Source organism: Alosa sapidissima, chromosome 11, assembly GCF_018492685.1.
Source record: "Alosa sapidissima isolate fAloSap1 chromosome 11, fAloSap1.pri, whole genome shotgun sequence".
Classification (NCBI taxonomy): domain Eukaryota; kingdom Metazoa; phylum Chordata; class Actinopteri; order Clupeiformes; family Clupeidae; genus Alosa; species Alosa sapidissima.
The window spans coordinates 29,118,725-29,133,483 of NC_055967.1; the positions used below are offsets into that span (position 1 = coordinate 29,118,725).

The window sequence follows — 14,759 nt, forward strand, 5'->3', positions numbered from 1 at the left end:
GAGATTTGTTGTCATTTCTAAGCAAAGGCAGTTCACAGATATTCTGAAAGAAAAACACTTATCATGATCCCATTTTGAACAAGTTGTTAGAATAAGCAATGTACTATTTTCAAAAACAATCTCAATCGTTGAGTACTAATGCCTATTTTATTCATACACTGGCTAACCACAAGAATATAAATTATTTTAAAGGTACAGAGATACATTTTTGATGACCTAAAACACAGAAAGAATAAAAAGCAGCAGAGGCATAGGGCCCTTATGGTGGGCAAAGTGCAACGTCTATCACCATGAAAAGTTCGCTATCAACTCTAGCTATCCTGTGGCATGTGGAAGCATTGAGGTGACTCATCCATATCTGTAGTTACTGTCTTGCCCATTAGCAAATAGATTTCACCTCGTTAAATTACAGTACAACTTTGTCCAACATCAAATGAAGGCCCTTAGAAAAACACAATGTTCAGGCGTTGTTTGAGATGCACACATTACTCTTGCATTGCATTTTTACAGCATTTCCAATGAGGCCTTGGAATTCCTGATGACATAGGGAAGTGGTTTACAGCCTCTATCACAACAGCAGTGAAGTGCTAATTGCACACCTGCTGAGAGCTGGAAAGGCTTTAGGGTTTTAACACTCAGCTGGGTGTCCTCTGACAGCCAGGTGAAAGAAGAGAAGGTGTGGGGGGGGGGGGGGGGGGGGGGGGGGTACTACAGTATACTCTGGTCTTTACGCAACACACGCAACTCTGATCTATCATGAGGATCCCCACCAACCTTTTAGGTGGAAAAAGTAGATATTTCTGTTTTTTTTTATCATGTGCTTCCATAAACAACAGTTGCCAAATTCCTACACCGGATAATTAGGGAATGCTCATTTAACTCTGTGAAGTGTTGATTATGTGTGTTGGATGAACCAGTCTTTGATCTCGTCCTGGTTTGCAGCCACCCATCGGATGTTGGCACGCGTCTTCTCCAGAGCCTGCTCGAGGGCAGTGGTGCCAGACCCGAATCCAATGTCCGAGTTGTCCATCATAAACTTCTCCAGCTTTAAACAATAAAAAATGAAAGAAAGGAAACATATTCATATCAGTGGCAGTGCACCAGGAAAAACAACGAATGATGATGAATGATACTGTAACAAACTGTTCTCTAGAAAAGGTGCGTAACACACATGCATACCTCATCCAGCTCTGCTTGTGTGGAGAAGCTTGCGGTCACACCACTTATAAGACTTGCGAATGAAAAAGATCCGCTTCCATATCTAGGAGATATGACACACACATCACATGAACACCTTAATGTCTCCTCCAGCTGCAGCTGTATATGTATACTGGTGTAGTAGTGGTATATTAGGCCAAACATACTGTGTGATATACCGCCAGTTGTCTCTCACAAAGTTCCAAGCCAACGTCTGCCCATGCACATTACTGGCAACAGCCACGATAACAGTAGTAGCATCTTGTTTTCGAATTTTGGCGGAGTCCAGTGTGTAGTTCAAATATCTGAAGTAATAAATGCAATAGACTGCAGGTGATCCATTTCATATCTTACATTGCTAGAGAAAAGTATAACCTCACATTATATCTTTAAATGCCATTGTTTGATATACTAAGAAACACTGTAGTGGCTCCAAGGCCTACAGTATAGTCTCACTGGTTTAGAAGTGCAGTGTCTTTAGTGCAGGCCAGGGCTGCCATGAGTTTGTTTGCCTCTATGGCGATGGAAGCATTCTGGAACATCTTCCAGCCAAAGTTCCACTGGTCCTCGCCTCCACTGGCGATGGCACTGCAGTAGACCGTGGCTCTGAGGTTGGGGTGGATCCTGGCATAGAAAACAAATGCAATCCTTCAAATGTATCTGCTCCAATGTAGTTTTTAAAACAATGAATACATCTTGGTGCATTGCAGCGACAGTCTAATACAGGTGCACCATGCAAGTGTAAAGTATTTTGGTTTGTATATGTGCTTGGACACAAGAAAAGAATATTGTGAGTCGGAATGCCTGAATGATGTGCTTTTAAACAATCAAATGTATTGCTTTTGTATTTGCCTACAGAAACATTAAAGGCAACACCCTCTGGCGGCGTCTGACGCACGTCAAGTGACACCAACGTTTAGAACTTCACTACTTTTAACAGAGCAAAGCCCACTGGTACCATCTGACATGCGGCAATGCCAAAGTTTAGAAAATTGTTCAGCATCAAACCCATAGACGTGAATGTCGTCGCCAGTGGACGTTGGCTTTTACATTTTCACTCATGAATCAACGCTAACCCTTGACTCACATGTTCTTCTGAGGCTGTGCCATCCACTGGCTGTACCAGGTTAAAGTGAGATTCTGGCAGCCATTAACCCCAGTGCTACAGGCCACTCGTAGAGCATTAACCTGGTTGTATCTGCAAACAGAGAGAGAGAGGCATGGAAGCTCATAGAGAAATAACCACTTAATTTTCTACATGTATAATCCCAAAAATAATCATAAATTACTGACTGTTCGGTGTGGCCTTCGGGTATGTCTGACCAGTCTAAAGTGATGTTCTTGAAGTAAGCATATAGGGGCTCCACTTGTTTCTTTAGATATCCCTGAGTGATATACAAATATAGTCAGTCATATAGTCTTGTAATCCTGCTGCTTCAGACACACACACACACACACACACACACACACACACACACACACACACACACACACACACACATACACACACACACACACACACACACAAAACAACCCACCTGCAACAAGTCATACACTTCTGTACCATCAAACATGAGGTAAAAGTAATCCAGATTGTTCAATGCTGTCTCCCATGGCATATACTCCCTCTCAGTAATGAGGTATCTTGTTGTGTTCAGAGCTGCACTCATTGGGATTATTTTAGCCCTTGAGATGAGAGAACAGGCAAATACTGTGAGTTAAAGTGCTACAGATCAGTTATTGATGACAGCTACTAAACGGACAGAGACATGGAAGAATTTCTGACCTTGCAAGATTGAAAGCATCATCTACAAGTTGTGCTCTGTTAATGACAGGGATAACCTGCAAAAAATGAAAGATGGGTATGTTTTTCTATCCGCACACTACAAATTACCAAAGTAGCTTTGCTTGGAAAAACAATTTGGAAATTGCTGTGGTTATACATATGATTGGGCTATGTCTTGCTATATATGCTAATTTCAGCTGTTCTATGAGATTTACAAATTAAAGGTGCTCTAAGCATTGCCACACGTTTTTTAGGCTAAAACATTTTATGTCACTTACTGCAAACATCGCCTAACCAACCGCTAGCTGTCTGGGTCCTGAATACACTGTAAAAAAACAGCTATAACAGCCCAGTCTCCAAAAACGGCAACAGAAACAACCTGGGCAAACCTAGCCCATAAAAACATAACAAACTGTTCCAGCAAATCACAGACGATATGCACGTTTAGGAGAGCTTCAATTGCACAGGAACAGCACGGGAGGAAGGGAGAGGAAGTAGCGAGCTTGCTCTCTGTTAACAGATGTGACGTTACCCAGCATGGCTTAGAGCACCTTTAACCCCCAAAGCTCTCAGTCTCAGACTGGCATTAATTCTTCAAAAGGTAGAAGTCATTCCACCACACATTTGTTCAATCCATTCCCTAAACCAGCTGATTCTAATTACCACAGGTAATCAGATCAGATGAGTTAATGAGTGAAAGCACAGTCAGAATTAACACAGTTAATGAGTTACTCAATAAGTATTTAACATGAGTTGTTATGGCATGGCCTTCACCTGATGATCCGCACGGAGCTGGTTCAGAAGTTTATCCCAGTTTGCAGTGTCATAATTCACTCTGTAGTACCCAGTAACATTAATGTTCGCCAGCAACCACTGCTCTCCAGTTGTTTTCATTGCACTATAACCGGCTGCAATACACAAACACACAATAATCAACCAAAAAGTAAATCATGTTGATCACTCCATAAACAAGCTAAGTAGAACACCTAACACTAAATTATACAGGCACTTAGGCAAACAGGATAAATACAAAATAAAATAATGTTGGAGAAATGCTGAGGTAAGTGAGAAGTGTACTAGCCTACCACTTTTCTCCATGAGCCAAGAAAGTTCATCATTCCCTCCAGACTTCATCCACTTTATGGGAACTATCCACTGATACCTACAGATACAGAGATCAAATGCACACAGCAACTTAACTTGAATACAGCACCTGCAGGTAGGCTATTATTCTTGACTGTTTCTGAATAAATTATTATTTTCTCATGTGTCCATTATTTTATACTGGTATCAAGTATCACTGCTCAAGCAGTTAATGCTCTAATAAAATATAAGCACATGAAATGTTGCCATTACATTTGTGGCGGTTGTATCTTAAAAGCACAAGTTAGCAAGCTAGCTGGGATATTGTTGTAACTCATTTTAGTATTTAGCAGTAGGCTACTTGAACTCAGATGGTCTCTCCACTACAGAGTCAGGGTCCAGCAGGAAGTGTTGCTGGGATACAGTTCCAGTGGCGGTATCTATGGAGACCACAGGGAAGCCCATCTGGAGGACCCAGCGGTTCATGATTTCATGGACTGTTGCTGGCAAATTGGTTCCAGTCTCTTTAACGGCCTGCAAGACAAAGGTTGAAGTGTGATTGTATGAGAAACCAGAGCAATATGTGTTCTCACCTAAAAGTAGAGTTAGATCAGCAGGAGCGGTTATGCTTATGTATCCTCCTTACCCAGTCAGGCTATCCTGGATCTCCTGCAGCTACAGCTACACTTGAAGGAGGCATTTACTCTTGTGTTCCATATAAATTGCTTATTGGCAGTGCTACTTACTGCAATTGAATACTACATGCTAGTCACAGAGATATTTTTGGTTGACGGCATTTGTTTTTTATTGTTGTTAAAATGTGCTATAATAAGCTACTAAAATAAAACATGACTTGGCGGGGGAGGATTAAACAAGGGATACAACCCAGTTACAGTCCCATAAAACACCAGAGGTGATAATTAAACACATAGGAAACACTGGTAACTATCTATACATCCATCCATCCATCACATCTATACATTTCTGCCTGGTAAAGAATATTAGGAAAGTCAACAGTGGGCTCACCTGCTGTAGATGATTCCACAGGTCTGACCCTTCTGTGTTACTGTAGGCAAATTCATTCAGATATGTCTGCACATGGATAACACACAGACATACATTAACACATATCAAACATCTACACCAAGCACAAAGATACCACACACACACACACACACACACAGGGGCGTTTTTTTCTGGCCAGTATGGGCGAGGGCAGCACGAGCGCTGTGGGGGGTGGTCGCCCTGGACGTCATACTAGGTAGGACCGCCACTGCACACACACACACACACACACACACACACACACACACACACACACACACACACACACACACACACACACACACACACCTGTATTACACATTATAAGACCCAAACCTATTTTAAACACTACACATGTCTGCACATGGATCATTTTCTGTATTACACCCCCCAGTTTTTTTCTCCTTGCAAAAATGTAATACTTTGGTAGCAAACAGCACTGGATTGCCATATGGCACCAACGCCTTTGTATAATCTCAACAAGCACTCACTTTGAGACCCTGGAGGAACACAGGCTCAGTGAGGAAGTCAGACAGCATCCGCAAGACTGAGGCCCCCTGGAGAAGGACAACATGATGTAGTTATGCATGAAATCAGCCATGTAACCTGTGGGGTATACTACGAATCTCGATTAGTGGGTTAGCGAGGTATGTTGCGCTCAAAGCCAGGGTATGCTGTGACACGAAAGTGGATCTGTTTTAGTGTCGCTATATCACCATGGTATCTTATGCTGTCAACCAAACCTGGTCAGGAGGACGAAAACGAAGTTCTCTCACGTGTAGGATTCTTTCATATCTTACAGATGGAGCTCCGCCTCTACTAACATTTTGGATCTCGAATGTGCTTTAATAGTGCTGTGCGTGCAAATATCCCACTATGGACGTGCATACCATACAACAACTGATGACAATTGATTTATTTGATGTTATAGGTTAGACACAGATTGGCCAACGTCATCCCAACACCGACAACGCGCACAGATCTGAGCTGAAAGCCTAGTTGACAAATATATCACATAACTGCTATCGTAGTATCACTTAACGTATACCCCTGAGTCAAGGCTTTGTGAAGCCTCGATATGTCTACATAGCCTAGATATGTCTAACGTGCTTCGTAGTATACCCCACTGCAGGCTTAGACATATAGATTGCATTCACAGGACGTATCTTTGCACACAGTCAAGTATGTGTGTGTGTGTGTGTGTGTGTGTGTGAGTGTGTGTGTGTGTGTGTGTGATTACCTTGCTATAGGAGATGGCATCAAAGAGCTCACTGATCTGCTCCGGTCTTTGGATCTCCTCCTCTTTGGAGGACAAGGGATGAGAGGATGCCAGGGCGTCCACTGCAAACACTCTGTGCACGTCATCCAGGACAATCAGGTCTTTCTGTAGAGTGCAAGAGAGAGAGAGAGAGAGAGAGAGAGAGTAAGGTTGCATTGCAGTTTCATGTTAACTAGAACAAACCAGGTTAAATGGAACAATGCACAGTGATAATAATATACATCTACAACAAACCACTATCCATTTTTCATATTGGACAACACATCAGCATGTGCGCATGCGTGGGACTGTATGGGATTACGTTTAAAGTGTGCATGCTTATGTGTTTGTGTATGCCAGTTAGTTTGCTATATCGTACATTTGTGTGTGTGTGTACAGTATGCCATTTAGTTTGATATACTATACGTTTGTGTGTGTGTGTTTGTGTATGACTTTTAGCCTGATATACCATGCATTTGCGTGTGTGTGTGTATATGCCATTTTGTTTGATATACTGTATGTTTGTGTGTGTGTGTGTGTGTGTGTGTGTGTATGTGTGTATGTCATTTAGTTTGATATGCCATACGTTTGTGTGTGAGTGTGTGTCATTTAGGCACTCACCACATTCCAAGTAGGTTCTGCCCTATTGGCTCCAAGGTACGACACATAGGAAGCAAAGCCCTCATTTAACCAAACCTCATTCCACCATTTCAGGGTCACCAGGTTTCCAAACCACTGGGGAGAGAGACGTGTTCACTAGTTAAGCTGGTGACAGCTAATTTATAGATTATGGTGTATCATAAATTGTACGCTATAGAGTACCATGTGTGCCAGTTCATGAGCGATGATTGTAGCTGTTGTCTCTTTGTTCCTGTTGGACGATACATCTGGATCGTAGAGTAGGTTGGCTTCTCTGTAGGTGACAAGACCCCAGTTCTCCATTGCCCCAAAGTAGAAATCAGGTAGTGCAATCTGGTCTTTTAGGAAAGGAACAGACAGATACAAATTTGAGGAAACTAAATTATGACATTTCTATACAGCTCTGTAAGTGAGGCTATGTAAGGTGTCCACGCTCTGTAATAATGCACCTGATTTAGAGAGAGGGTAGGAGATGTTGTAGTAATCCTCAAAGAACTTGAGCACAGGCACTGTCACATTCAGAGCATAGCTTCCATGGCCTTGAATGATGGCATTCTTACGAGCCCAGATCCTTATCTACAAACAGAAAGAGACTTTAAAGGTGATACCTGTAGGTTATACAATCAGAAAGAGACTTTAAAGGTGCTACCCCCCACTTCCCCACCCCAGGTCCTGGGCAACATACTAATGACCTCAAAATGGCTATTTCTTCATATTCTATTACATATAGTTAGCTCTGGTTAATCTTACATATTTGAACATTTTTTTAAACATATATTTTAACTTATAGCACCTTGAAAGAGATATGAGAGAGGTGGTTTGTAATGTATTGTTACATACCGAAGTGTTGCCAGCCAGTGATGCCAAATGGTCAAAATCACTGACCACCAGTGCCAGTAAGTAGGTGGACATTTTCTTAGTCGGCTCAAAGGTGGTCTTGGTGACAGCCTGACCCTCAACAGTAGTATCCTCAATGGCTAGAAGACAAAAAAGAGATGTCTGGAATGAAGTTTAAATGCAGTAGTGTTAGATAGACTAAAACACATTAAGTTTCAAAGTGCTTATCAACAGACCAATTTCCATGCCGTTGGACAGGGCCAATGTCCCTGGCTTGTGAAGGACAGTGATGTGGAAGACAGCTTTCATGGCCGGCTCATCAAAGCATGGGAAGGTTTTCCTGGCGTGGGTCGGGTGCATCTGACTGGTGGCCACCACCCTTTAAGATGAGTACAAAAAGCCACATATCAGTTCAAGAACCTTTACATTTAGTTGGCAAATACAATTAGATGGTCACAATTAGAGCACTCTGTCAAGTATGGACATATTTGACCAATTTTGTAGTCTTGTCATTACTACTACACTAATGAAGTCTGGTATTGGCCTCAGTAAATTTAATCTACATTTCAATGTTTTGTTGGTATATGAGTCTAAAGTAGTTTAACAATTAATATTAAATTCATATTGAAGATTAATATTAAAGATTAATATTATTTTGTGTTCGTACTGGGGAGGTTCTGATAACACATTGCATATCACGCGGCCAGTCACATGAATGGGCTCCTTGCCCAGCCAGCGTCAGATCCACTGACGTCATCCACAGAGCAAAGGTTGAAAAACACTGACAGATATCGGCATTAAAGATTTACCTCTCATCCCGAGATACTTCCCTTTGGCCTTGCAGTGTCTACTTACTGATTTTTTCCCCTCTGCCCTTGAGCATGACAGCAGAGATTCAAAGTGCACACAGGTAAAAAACAAGTAATAGCACAGAGAGCTGAGACTTACTTTGTGACCCCATCCTCAGTGTACTCACTCCTGTAGAGCCCTTCTAGGTCATCGGAGAGCTCTCCCGAAAACTCGGTGTGCAAGTCGTAATCCTGGCCAGCCTTGACCACCCCATTCAGCTGCACCACCAGGTACTGCGTGGGCTCGTGGAGCCAGGTCTTGCGGATGGCCGGGGGCGTGCCACGGAGTGCGGTGAGCTTCACCAGGTGCCCACCCGAGTCCATGGTGGACAGCTTCAGCTGCTTGCAGTGGAGGAGGATGAGGTTGGTGTCGCGGAGGCTTCTGAACCGGACAGTAGAGTGTCCCGTGAAGATGTACAAGCCGTCGGCGTCGGGGTCCAGCCGTGGCCACAGCGTCACGTTGTAACGCTCGGGCACCAGGGTGTCGGGGAGCCGGTAGTGGTCCCACTTGTTGGTGGGAGGCGGGAAGCTGGTGAGCTGGTACACCCACAGACCCACGATAGTGGACACGCAGACCAGCGCCATTGTCGCCAGCATGACCCAGACCCTTTTGCCACCGCAGCACAACACCATCTTTCCACTCAGGCCAAAACTCACCCGGGAGAAAGAAAGCTTGCGTCTGGTCACCTCTCCAGTGAAGTGCCAGCCACCGTCAGTCCCCTAATCCTACACACACACCTTTGAAATGGCTAATCCATTAACCACACCGTAGGCTGCCTGATGGGAAAGATGTGATAAAGGCTCACATGCTGATAGTGCTTTATTATGATGCTCCATTGGCATGTTTACATTCAACCCATCCATCACGTCATGGGGCCTGCGCTGCGCTGATGGGAACCAGGTCCCAAGGCCTCATGAGGCCTACTGCCAGTGTCACAGTGTGGGGCCGGGCATAGGTCAGGTGTCAAAGGACTATTAGCTCAAATGAATAATCTGGTGGTCTCACAGTACACCATTAAAAGAGCACAGGGTCTCATGTTTTGTACTTTGTACCTAGTGCTGTATGTCTTAGTGATAGTCTTGAACGTTAAAGAAAAACTAACCTTTTAAACCATTCTTTATCTGTGTACTTAATTTAACTTATCCTTATTTAGTTTTTTTTACTATTATTATTATTATTATTATTATTAACTAATTTCTTCTTTTGTATTTGTTGTTAAACCATAATTGATGCTCATTGAAGTGTATTGTTTAGGCCTGCAACTATTGCTTATTGTTATGATGATAAAAGTGCCTGTTAAGTAATTATAACCACATCCACCCTATACGTAATTATAACCATATACCACATGAGCTATAAGTCATAGAATATCATAAGAATAAATAAATATCCTGAATCCACAGTTCAAGAAGTTCATATTAGACAATTATCTTCACAGATTTTGATCACAACAACTGTGTTACAAATAGTATTATCAAACTTGTATCAAAAATACACTTTAAATGATGATCACACTTAGATTTTCAATTTATTGTGTGCGATGTCAATAACGGTGGTTCTACTGAAAAGAACTGGATATATTGCGAAAAGTCATTTTGGCAGAAAAGGACTGAAATAATTAATAGTGGGACAAAAGACATCTTAATCTTTAAAAAATAATACAATTAAAAGTAAATTACGGCTTCAGCCAATTCAGCACAATGTCTCTGCTTTCTGCTACCCATTTGATGTTGGCCTGTGTTCTCTCAATAGACTGCTCCACAGCCAGGGTGCCTGATCCAAAGCCCACATCGGCGTAGTCCTGCTTGAACTGCTGGAGCTGTGGAGGGAAAAGTCAGAAGAGCAAAGAGCTATAAACTACTACAGCTAAATGGTATGTTGTGTGTGTGTGTGTGTGTGTGTGTCAGTGAGTTCTTCCACTAAGAAAACTTAATCTGTAAACTTAAGCTGTTCTTGCATTGAAATTGATGCAAAGAAATGAGTGCCTCATGAAAAAAAAGTCTAACATGCTGGTTGAGTTTAGTTGACTGCCACTAGAGGGTGACATAATAGCACTTGATGGCCAAAAGCAACAGAGCAGTCACTCAACTAGATGTACCGCAGAGTGGTACAAAATATGACCGCCGCCCAGTCCGGCAAATGTTTTCCACAAAAATAAGTCACACTGTCTCACTGAATTGCATTATGCACACTCAATTCTCACAGGTATCTGCTAGACAACAAGTACCAAAACATGATTAGTTCATAGATTTCACATGTAAAATACATTTTATACAACCCCACCCCTATCTTGCCTGTTCATAATTCTGAGAAATTGTTGAATTGTGTGCATTGTGCGTGTACGTGCTTATGTGTGTGTGTGTGTGTGCATGCATGTGCTTGAGGGTGTGCCTGTGTGTGTGCATGTGCATGCATGCGTACATATATCTACTGTGTGTGTATGTGTCATACGTATGATTACTGTGAATGTATGTGTGTGTTAGAATATTGTTGATGCACATGTGTGCATATGGAATTGGTTAACATGACCCCTGGAGGCAAACATATGCAAAAAATTGGTCATCCTAGGCCCTACGGTTCTCAAGATATTCACAGAAAACTCTGTTGGTGTACGGTCACTAAATGTACACATAAATTAATTTATTGTATAGCCCCCCATGAACCAAACTCCACGAAACTTGCATGCATTCAGAGAGTGTCATAATGATCCTACACTTTCAATTTCGTGCAGTTTTGACCATGTCAGCCAGAGATATTGTGATTAAAAACACCTAATGTTTTGCTTTTTAATTTTTAACTAGGTGGCGCTATACATGAATTGAGTGGTAATGGGATTGATTGGCATGGCCCCTTAAGACCAACATAAAAAAAAAGGTGGTCCTCCTAGGCCCTACGGTTCTCGAGATATCCACTGACCTACAGGCCAGTTGGTGTACAGTAACATAAATTAATTTATTGTATGGCCGCCCATGAACGGAATTCCACGAAACTTGGAGTGCCTGCAGAGGGTGTCATAATGAGCCTACACTTCCAATTTCGTGCAGTTTTGACCATGTTAGGTCACAGATACCTTCAATTACAACACCTCATTTTTACTTTTTTGTGTTTAACTAGGTGGCGCTATACATGAAATGAGTGGTTATGGAATGGGTTGACATGGCCCCTTGAGATCAACATACAAAAAAAAAATGGTCCTCCTAAACCCCACGGTTTTCGAGATATTCACAGAAAACTGTGTCTGCCCTACCCTCCTTTCGGGGGGTCCAGTCAAGCGGGGGGTTACAGATCAAAACGAAAAACGATGGTTCCATGCTATCCATGTGGGGTTACATGCCCACTGCGCGGCGGTCATAATAAGGAAGCGGGTGCCGACTGCGCAGCCTGAGTCTCGTCGTAAGCAAGCGGGCTAGTTGAATGGCCTACTCCAGAACTAGCTGTTGTTAAATTGTTGGAAATTTAATTGATTAACACATCACATAAACTGTTATTGAGTGTTGTTGATACACTGAACTTGTGTCCTCGGAACCAAATCAGACAGCAAGCAGCTTTGGAGTTTTGGAGTAGGCTGCAGGCAGGCAGCTGGTGGATACATAACTGGCATGCGTAAGGTAAAAGCAACGACCGAAATGCAGTGTTGAAACACGTGCATGAAACGTATTACATATGCAAACACAGATCCGGTATAAACACTGCCCCCCCCCCCCCCCCTGTTTTTGGAAAGCTAAATGTTGACAGGTATGCTATAACATTCACATAGCTTCAGCACTAACCGATGTCCATGGCGTTGGACAAGCCCACAGTGCCCCGTGGGTGGACAAGGGTGATGTTGAAGATGGCCTTCATGACCGGCTCATCAAAGCAGGGGAAGGCTTTCCTTGCATCGGTGGGTTGCATCTGAGTGGTAGCCACCACCCTGATCGGTACAGAAAAGGCACAGTGGTTACTTCATGCAGACAATTTTCAGAACGTGTCAGTCACTGACACAGTGAGTAAACCATTCACAGGAGATTAAACATTTATCTTCATGGTGAAAATATAAAAGAAAAATAGAATTAACAAGCTACAATAGATATAGTACAGTAGGCTACACACACACAAACGTTTATCAGAATCAGAAAACAGCCATTTTAGTTCACTAAGTAATGGCAGTGAAGGGAATTTTACTGTATACGACTCTGAAATATTAAGGATCGCCGTGTTTTGTATAAAGCACATCAGTGTGTTGCGGCTGATTTAAAAGAGTAATTCAAATGGTGCATGTGTGTATCATTTTGTTGCAAGAATTACATTTTTGACACAATGAGCTAAATTTTGCAAAAAGTGTGTAGCAATAGGCAAAATCTGTTCATATAATCTGTGAAATTAACTGTAGATTAAGTGAGCTGCACTGTAATAACTTCTGATAGTGAACTTACTTCTCCACGCCATCCTCCATGTAAACGCTCCTGTAGAAGCCACCCAGGTCATCTGCCAGCTCCCCTGTGAAATCAGTACGCAGCACGTAGCGCTGGCCAACCTTCAGATTACCGTTCAGTTTGACCACCAGGTACTGAGTCCGCACCTCCAGCCAGGTGTCTGTGATGGCTGGGGGCGTTGAGCCGTCCTCGGCGGTCAGCGTGGCCAGCTTGCCGTCGCCATTCACCGTGAGGTTGAGCTTGTTGGAGTGGATGAGGATGAGGTCGGTCTCCTTCACGCACCTGAAGGTGACCTCAGAGTCGCCGGTGAAGATGTACAGGACTGGGTTTTTCGTCAGCCGCGGCCACAGGGTGACCTAGTAGCTGTCCGGCAGTATGGAGTCCATAACAGAGAGGATTTTGGCACTATCTCTTACAGGACCTTGACCTCAGCTGCCTTCGACACTGTCTGTCATACTAACCCAGCTAGAGACTTGGCATCACTACCAACCTCTAACCTGGTTGACTGCCTGTCAATGATTTCAAAGCAATGACAAAATAACAATTAAAGGACAAGGCTAGTGATCTGATAGAGCACTAAAACATATTAGAGGTAAGATCAAAACTGTAAGTACGCACACATTGAAAAATCTATGCTATGTACAAGTGAGGTTTTATTTTCCACTAACACATTATCATGTTCCGTGGCTATTCCAGGCCTTTCCGTTAACTGGGTTGTAAGGTCGGTACTGTATATGAAATATAACATTTCAACAGAATAATAAGAGTTTCAAACGGCAAGACAAAAGTACGCTTTGAAAAAAAACATATACACCTGGGAAGAAATGGAAAAAATGCATCTTTTTTCCTAGTATTTACTATGTTTTTAAATTGTTTTTATTAATTATGAAATTAGCATGGTCAGTAATCCAAAAACTCTTAGATTGCTATGTTCATATTGATAGCACCCAGATGTGAAATGATTTGTAGTGTATTGTGTAATGGCAAAAAGAGATTGATTGTGGCCCTTAAGACAGTCCGATGGAAATTGCAGTCCTGATCGCAACTTTTTATAGCCACTTTGATTTTAAATCACCTCTACTTAAAGGTTGTATCAGCGATTTCAGGTCCAAAAACGGCCCAAACATAAATGATCACATTCATCTAATCTTGCCTAACGATCCACTAGCTGCCTGCCCCATAAGCAGGCCATAAAAAAAAACACGTCTCTGTAGGCAGAATAGGCTCCGAGGTCTGTACACAAAAACAATTGCTACCAACAAGTGTTGGCAACCACTCAAAGGCAAAATAAAGTGTTCCAACCAATAACCGACGAGATGCGCGGTTAGGAGAGTTTCAATTGCACGGGAGAGAGGAGGAGGGAGTTAGCCTGGATACCAGACTGACTTCGTAGAGAGTCTGGCCTAGATCCATTGGCAAACATTTATTTCCTGGTTGGTGGACACTTGTCTGAAGTTTGAAATTATTCACTATCACTAACGTTTGGTATTGACGTATGTTAACCACGGGGGACACAACGATAACGATAGGCTTGCAACTTAAACGTAATCGCTCTCAGGAACGCCCTCTGTTCGCTGGTTGGTTCGGAGACAAGTTGCCAAAGTAAACGAAGTGAACGAGAGCTATTCCAGACAGAATACTGTAGGGAAAT

At 42.6% G+C, this 14,759-nt stretch overlaps 2 protein-coding genes across 2 annotated transcripts in view; both read right to left on the reverse strand.

Annotated features, from left to right (window-relative positions):
- Positions 1-9,402, reverse strand: part of LOC121724320 (aminopeptidase N-like) — a 9,425-nt gene extending 23 nt beyond the window's left edge. The window contains exons 1-20 of the mRNA XM_042110783.1: positions 8,793-9,402; positions 8,081-8,223; positions 7,848-7,984; positions 7,457-7,583; positions 7,191-7,345; positions 6,990-7,103; positions 6,351-6,494; positions 5,602-5,667; positions 5,093-5,158; positions 4,428-4,600; positions 4,069-4,145; positions 3,758-3,891; positions 2,984-3,039; positions 2,736-2,883; positions 2,491-2,582; positions 2,285-2,395; positions 1,654-1,821; positions 1,365-1,502; positions 1,180-1,261; positions 1-1,045 (exon numbers count right to left, since the gene is read on the reverse strand). The exon at positions 1-1,045 is cut by the window's left edge and continues 23 nt beyond it. Of these exons, the coding sequence (XP_041966717.1) occupies positions 896-1,045; positions 1,180-1,261; positions 1,365-1,502; positions 1,654-1,821; positions 2,285-2,395; positions 2,491-2,582; positions 2,736-2,883; positions 2,984-3,039; positions 3,758-3,891; positions 4,069-4,145; positions 4,428-4,600; positions 5,093-5,158; positions 5,602-5,667; positions 6,351-6,494; positions 6,990-7,103; positions 7,191-7,345; positions 7,457-7,583; positions 7,848-7,984; positions 8,081-8,223; positions 8,793-9,325 (2,814 nt within the window). The 5' untranslated portion in view covers positions 9,326-9,402 and the 3' untranslated portion in view covers positions 1-895. The remainder of the gene's footprint in view (positions 1,046-1,179; positions 1,262-1,364; positions 1,503-1,653; positions 1,822-2,284; positions 2,396-2,490; positions 2,583-2,735; positions 2,884-2,983; positions 3,040-3,757; positions 3,892-4,068; positions 4,146-4,427; positions 4,601-5,092; positions 5,159-5,601; positions 5,668-6,350; positions 6,495-6,989; positions 7,104-7,190; positions 7,346-7,456; positions 7,584-7,847; positions 7,985-8,080; positions 8,224-8,792) is intronic.
- An 802-nt stretch (positions 9,403-10,204) lies between these two features.
- Positions 10,205-13,528, reverse strand: LOC121724322 (aminopeptidase N-like). Its single transcript, XM_042110787.1, has 3 exons — positions 13,109-13,528; positions 12,464-12,606; positions 10,205-10,512 (listed from the first exon to the last, which is right to left on the reverse strand). The coding sequence occupies exons 1-3, from the start codon at positions 13,126-13,128 to the stop codon at positions 10,439-10,441; spliced, it is 237 nt and encodes a 78-aa protein (XP_041966721.1). The 5' UTR covers positions 13,129-13,528; the 3' UTR covers positions 10,205-10,438.
- Between the last annotated feature and the right edge of the window lie 1,231 nt (positions 13,529-14,759).

Excerpts from the sequence above, each read along its gene's own strand:
- LOC121724322 (XM_042110787.1), bottom strand. The coding sequence starts at position 13,128 with ATGGAGGATGGCGTGGAGAA. Across the intron at positions 12,607-13,108 it reads ATGGAGGATGGCGTGGAGAA|GGTGGTGGCTACCACTCAGA; the intron begins GTAAGTTCACTA and ends TGTACCGATCAG. Across the intron at positions 10,513-12,463 it reads GTCCAACGCCATGGACATCG|CTCCAGCAGTTCAAGCAGGA; the intron begins GTTAGTGCTGAA and ends TTCCCTCCACAG.